Source organism: Orycteropus afer, unplaced genomic scaffold (assembly GCF_000298275.1).
Source record: "Orycteropus afer afer isolate SDZICR_OR568_19922 unplaced genomic scaffold, OryAfe1.0 scaffold00049, whole genome shotgun sequence".
NCBI classification, from domain to species: Eukaryota; Metazoa; Chordata; class Mammalia; order Tubulidentata; family Orycteropodidae; genus Orycteropus; species Orycteropus afer.
Window position 1 is genome coordinate 6544588 of NW_006921636.1, and position 6951 is coordinate 6551538.

Here is a 6951-nt window from a genome sequence, read left to right on the forward strand (position 1 = left end):
AAAAAAAAAAAAATTAAAAGACATTTGTGCATCAAAGAATATTATCAAGAAATGAAAAGAAAACCCATAGAATGAGAAAAAATATCTGCATATATGTTATGAGATTAATATCCAGAATATAAAAAGAACTCTTATAACTCAACAACAAAAAAATCTCAAACATCCCAATTAAAAAATGGGTAAAGGACTTGAACCTGGGATATGCAGACAACAAGACCTTGCTTGCTGAGAGTGAGGATGACTTGGAGCACTTACTGATGAAGATTAAAGACTACAGTCTGCAGTATGGATTACATGTCAACATAAAGAAAACAAAAATCCTCACAACTGGTCCAATAAACAGCTTCATGATGGATGGAGAGACGAATGAAGTTGAGAAGGACTTCCTATTACTTGGTTCTACAAACAGCACCAATGGAAGCAGCAGTCAAGACATCAGATGACGTGCAGCCCTGGGCAAATCTGCTGCAAAAGACCTCTTTCAAGTGCTGAAGAGCCAAGAGGTTCCCTTGAAGACTAAGGTGTGCCTAACCCAAGCCATGGTATTTTCAGTCATCTCTTATGCCTGTGAGATCTGAACAATGCATAAGGAAGACCAAAGAAGAGTTGATGCTTTTGAGTTGTGGTGCTGGACAAGAATGCTAAGAGCACCATGGGCTGCTAAAAGGACTAACAGATCTGTCCTGGAAGAAGTGCAGCCAGAATGCTCCCTGGAAGCGAGAATGGCCAGACTTTGTCTCACCTACTTTGGTCATGTTGTCAGAAGGAACCATTCCCTGGGGAAGGATATCACGCTTGGTCAATGAAAAAGGGGAAGGCCCTCAACGAGATGGACTGACACAGTGGCTGCCACGATGGGCTCAGGTATTGTGAGGCTGGCACAGGACTGGGCAGTGTTTCGTTCTACTGTGCACTGGGTTGCTATGAGTTGGAGATGACTCAATGGCACCTAACAACAACAGCAACAACAACAACAAAGGACTTGAATAGACACTTCTAAGAATATACACAAACAGCCAAAAAGCACATGAAAAAAATGCTGGACATCACTGGTCCTTAGGGAAATGAATGTGAATCAAAACCACTGTAAGATACTTCATTTTCATGAGGAAAGTAACAAGTGTTACTAGTTACAGAAACTAACAAGTGTGGTGAGGATGTGGAGCAACTGGAACCCTCATGCTCTGGCAAGGGAGTGTAAATGTGCAGCTGCTGTGGAAGAAAAAACGGTTTGGCAGTTAAACACAGAATTACCATATGATCCAGCAATTCCACTCCCACATACACTGAAAGACTTGAAAGAAAGGACTCAAACAGATACCTGTAGAGCAATGTTCATAACAGCACTATTCACAACAGCCAAAAGTTAAAACTCAAGTGTCCGTCAGCAGATAAATGGATAAACAAAATGTGGTACAGCCATACAATGGAGTATTACTCAACCATTAAAAAGAAAGAAATTCTGGTACAATGTGAACAAACATTGAACACATTGATGCTAATGAAATAAGCCAGACACAAATGGACAAACACTGTCTGATTCCACTTACATGAAATAGCTATAATAGCAGATTCATAGGGATAGAAAGAAGAGTCGAGTTTACCTGGGGTGAGGTAGATGTGAGATAGGGAAATTACTGCTTAATGGGTACACTTCCTGTCTGGGGTGATGAAAAAGTTTTGGAAGTAGTGGTGAAGGCTGCAAAACATTGTGAATGTAATTAGTGCCATGAAATCATACACTTAAAAATAGTTAAAATGGCAAATTTTACGTTACTTATGTTTTATCTCGAATAAAAATTTAAAAATGGCAAGCAAAAAAGCAGGAAAATATGATCTATAAACTAAAAAAAATTAATCAAGAGAAATGGATCCAGAACTGACAGACCTGATGGAATGAATGAAGGCACTAAAACAGCTGTTGTAAGCACGCATCTACACTCGAGAATGAAGGACTTCTGATGGAATGAATGAAGGCACTAAAACAGCTGTTGTAAGCACGCATCTACACTCACGAATGAAGGACTTCAGGTGGCACAGTGGTTAAGGCATTCAGCTGCTAAGCAAAAAGTCAACAGTTCAAACCCACCAGCTGTTCTATGGGAGAAAGATGAGGCGGGCTTCTTCTGTAAAGACTTACAGCCTTGGAAACCCTATGAGGCAGTTCTACTCTGTCCTACAGGGTTGCTATGAGCTGGAATCGACTTGATGGCAGTGGGTTCTTTTTACACTTAAGAATGTACAAAAAATATAAACATAAAAGAGAAATGGAAGATACAAAAATGACCCAAAGGAAATGCCTCCAGGTGAAAAATACAACATCTAAAATGAAACATACTCTGGGTGGGATTAACAGGAGATTGGGCACGAGTGGACCTGAAGAATAGAAATGAACCAAGCAAGCACAGGGCGACAGAGACTGGAAACAAGAGCAGTCTGTTGGGGGACAACAGCATGCTGTCTATTAAAAGTGGGGTAAATGGAGTCCCAACAGAAAAGAAGAGGGAGCAACAACCAAGAGTTTATAAAGACATGGATAAAATTCCCCAAATTCGATGAAAGCTGTCAGCCCACATAAACTATCAACCCAAGAAGCTCAACAAGCCACAAACAGAATTTAAAGAGAACCACACCAAAGCACAGCGTCATCAAATCGCTGTCCACCCGTCAAGGCAGCTGAACTCTCAGAACATTAAAGGAAGCGTTGGTGGGGATGTAAAACAACCAGGCCTCTCTCACACATTCTGGTGGGAATGCAAAACAGCAGTCATGCTGGAGAACAGTTGGCCATTTCTCCTTTCCACAGGACAGCAGCCTCTCACTCCCAGGTATTTTACCCAAGTAACTGAAAACTATGCACAGATGGTCACAGCTGAAATCTGGAAATAACCCACATGCCCTTCTGGCGGATGGATGAAGTATTGTGGTGCAATAAGAATGTCCAAAGTACTGATACATGCAAACAACATCGAAAAGGCTCCAAAGCATTGTGGCAGGTGAAAGAAACGAGACACAAAGGCTACAGTGCCCTGGAAAATGTGAAATACAGTGACTGAACACAGATCATCGGGGGTCAGGGCCCGGAGACGGCAGAGGGGGCTGACTGCAGAGAGCACAAGGAACTACGTGGGGGTGGCAATGTTAAATCTTGACTATGGGGCAGTCACATGACTGTGTGCATATGTCAAAACTCACGGACCTGTACTCTCAGAATGAGTGCCCTTATTGTAGGTAAATTATACCTCGACGAAGTTAATCCCAAAGAACCTGCAGCAGAGATCAAAGTATCACTTCCGACAGTGTCCCTTGTGCAGAACAGGCCTCGGCAGGGCCTCACTCCGGAGGGGATCAGATATGGGAAGGCCGGCTCCCTGCTCAGCTTCCCCTCCTTCACAGATGAAAGGGCACACACATAGACACCCTCTATTTCCAGGCCAATGGACCAATAATTACACGAACCTTGGAGCCTGTCAACTGTGGGCAGGCAGACCAACAAGCCAAGCCTTGCAAACAAGGGCTGTCGATTCGATTAGAGGGGAGGAGGGGATCCAAGAACCATGATGGTGTGAGTGACCACTGCTCTCCTGGGCCCCTAAGGCAAGCCTGGGCTAACGACTTAGTTTCTTTGTACCCACCCCATGGGGGTGGTGAGAGCCATAACTCAGTTATTATCACATCATGACACAAAGCCATGCTTTGCTTGTCCTCTGAGTGGCACCCAGTCTGGTTTTCTGCTTATCTGTTACGGAGGGAGGTAGTATTAGAGGAAGGGGTGGAGATGCAGCCATTCTGGAGTCAAAGAGAACGGGTTTGAATTCCGGTTCCATCACTCCCAGCTGCAACCACGGATGATTTATTTAACCTCTCTGAACCTCAGTCTCCTCACTAGTAAAATAAGGAGTACACAGTACCTCCCTCATATGACTGATGGGGGAAAACGAGAGAATGTGGGTTTGAGTGCCTGGATCCAGCCAGGCCCAAATCCAGATGTTTGTTTAGGGCCAATGAAGCCGTCTTACTGCTTCAGCTCTTCAACCTGTGTCTCTGTCTCCTGAGATCGAAAGTGGCCTGATGGATACAACCTTTTTCACCAGGCAGCACAACACGCCACTGCCACAGCAGGTCAATGCTGTCACTTACCCGAGAGGGAGATTCCTTCTGCAAGCCCATAAGGAAGGTACGCAAAAATGATCATCATGCCGAACTCCAAGGAAGGCGTTTTCCTCAAGTCAATGTGCTTTAACACGTAAATGACAGCTGTCAAGGAAAGAGTCTAGGGACAATTGACGGGAGATTTAAGGAAGGCACAAAACTGTTGCCCTTGGTTCTATAAAGCAAACAGTGGGTACAGAGGTTTAGAATCCCAAGGTTATAGCTGAAAATCCATCATCACAGAACTTTTTCTTTGTAGGGAGACTGATGTAAGAAAGGGATTCTGCCACACACTGAGAAATGTAAACTCCTGAGAGAGGGAAGAATTAAAAATGCTGACTTGGAGGCTGTGGCCAGCCCCCGCTGCCAGGGCCCTTGAAGGCTGTGGCACTTTTTCATTTCCTCTGAGGACCTCAGGTCCTAAAGGGGTACTCATGTCTCCAGAACTCTGGGGATCAATGCTCCAGTGCAGGACCGTCTTTTCCGTTCCTGGACATCACTAACTCACACCCCTGTGAGAGGAGAGCATCTTCTATACAGTCAAATGCCGCTCACAGCCCACTGAAGTGCTTCTTTACAACAAATGATCTGTTGTTTTTTTTTTTTTAAATCCCCTTCTGAAAGAGGTAAATATGGAAGAAAATAGTGAACTGGAAAAGTTTTCTTTTCCATTCTGTTTCCTGGTACAAGAAGAGAAGCTGTCAGCCAGCCCACAGCCCTTCAGGCTTCCGGACAAAGGAGCTGATGGGAACAGTGAATGGGATGGTAGACAAGCGCACCTGTAACGGGCAGAGGGCCTCTGCCGGCCGCAGGCACAACCCGCCGCTCAGGAGGCCCAGGTGACCCCCGCCCTGAGCCGGGCTGAGCCGTGCACCGACACAGGCTGGGGCCTGTTCCTATTTTAAACACGAGTTTTCCGCAGCCACAAGGTGCTGCTGGCCTTAACAAGCCTCTTTCCCTCCCTGGCTGGGAAGCAATGATGCTGGTCTCGGAAGGCAGACGGAGCTCACCGCTGAGCAGTCCCTGCTCCAGGCTGCCAGACCCACGCATTCAGGGGGCTAAGGATGTTCTCAATATGACACTTCCAAGGAAACTTCGCTTCCGATTTTGAATGGGAAGAGATGGCAGGTAACGGCAATCATCAGTGTGGTTACCAGGCCTGGGGACTGAGACGCCCCCAAAGTCATACCTGGTACCCAACAATGTACATGCTTCTTAGGTTTGGGAAAGTGGTATCTGAAACTTCATGAGTTAAATTAAAAAAAAAAAAAAAATCTTTTGAGTTTGAATTCAAGTAGACCCCAAACCAAAAGCAAGCATGAAAATGCTCCTTGAAACAAAACCTTAGACTAAATTAGGCCCCTGAAGGAACAGGAGAAAACGATTTAGAGATGGACGGAGAATACTCTTTGCCATGCATGTGTTCATGCGTGTGTCCCATTAAAAGGATATTAATGCGGAAATTAAGCCAGTGAGAGTGCCGAGAGCTGCTGAGCCAAAGAACATTTTGAGGAAATAGCCAAGGGCTTGTAAAAACGTCTGCCACCCACTGACATCTGACATATTTTTTCTTGTTAAGCCTTCAGCTGTGCTAGGAATTAAAAGAGAAGCAGAAATAGGTTACAATGTTACAGACAAAGTTATTTAGAAATTAACTTGGAACTCAGAACATGCTTGCTCCTCATTTATTTGTTCACTTCTCCCACTGACCCCCACCCATCGTTCACCCATGTTCAGTCAGTCAGCCAGGATCTGTTCATCTACTTTCTTCCAGGGCTACATCCATTTGTGGGGGTGAGAGAGGAGAGCAAAGTTCCTGCCCTAAAGGAGCCCTCCCCAGTCTAATTTGGGAGAAAAACAAAACAAGAACTAATGACAATCTGGGGGAGGGCAGAGGGCTAACTCAAAATGCTTCCTGATGAACTGTGGGCTGGGCTCAGATTTAGGGCAAGGAAGAGTTAACCAGGTGAGGAAATGCGGGAACAAGCCCAGGCAGTGGGAAGAGCATGCGCAGAGGTGAGGAGGCAGGGAGCCCAACAGTATGGGGCATGTTCTGGAAACGTTCAAGTACACACATTAGGAGATAAAACACAGGGAACAGGATATGGGGGGGGGCAGGTGGAGAAAATGACATGGCGAGACACAAAACGAGAAGCAGGCAGCCAGGGCCAGGAGAGGCTTCTGATAAAGCGGGTGAGGGGCGGGTATTTTATCATCAGGGCCCAGGGGAGTCCACCGGGAGTGTTTCGGGTGCAGGAGTCCTGTGATAAAATCTGAAACTGAGGCTACGGCCTGAATCAGAGAAGCCACCTAAGGAAGAAATGGCACTGGGCACAGGGCTGAGAAGGTGGGTCTGGGAAGCAGAGGAATTGAGAGGACTTTCTTTTCATGGTATCAGAACAAAGTAAAATGTCAGAAGCCATTAAATTCAATTATTGGTTTTATCACCAAAGGGAAAACCATTAAAATCGGGAGCTAGTCTCATGAACCAGCCTCCTAACTATCAAATCCGTCCAATTCTCTCCCTCTGCTACTGCCCTCTGGTCTTAGGGCTAATGTCTCCCAATCTCTCCTTACACACATAATCTAGTCTTCCTATAAAGAGTGCTGGTGGTACAGTGGTTAAGCACCCAGCTATTAATCAAAAGGTCGGTGGTTTGAACCCATTAGCTGCTCCATGGGACAAAGATGTGCCAGTCTGCTTCTGTAGAGATTTGTTGTTGTTGTTGTTATGTGCCGTCGAGTCGGCCCCGACTCATAGCGACCCCTCCTTGGGTTTCCGAGGCAGTATCACTACGG

General features: G+C 45.6%; 1 protein-coding gene across 1 annotated transcript in view; it reads right to left on the reverse strand.

Moving 5' to 3' along the window:
* Window positions 1-6951, reverse strand: part of SLC9A8 (solute carrier family 9 member A8) — an 85627-nt gene that overhangs the window by 22222 nt on the left and 56454 nt on the right. Inside the window, exons 10-11 of the mRNA XM_007938324.2 lie at window positions 5605-5743; window positions 4141-4246 (exon numbers count right to left, since the gene is read on the reverse strand). Of these exons, the coding sequence (XP_007936515.1) occupies window positions 4141-4246; window positions 5605-5743 (245 nt within the window). The remainder of the gene's footprint in view (window positions 1-4140; window positions 4247-5604; window positions 5744-6951) is intronic.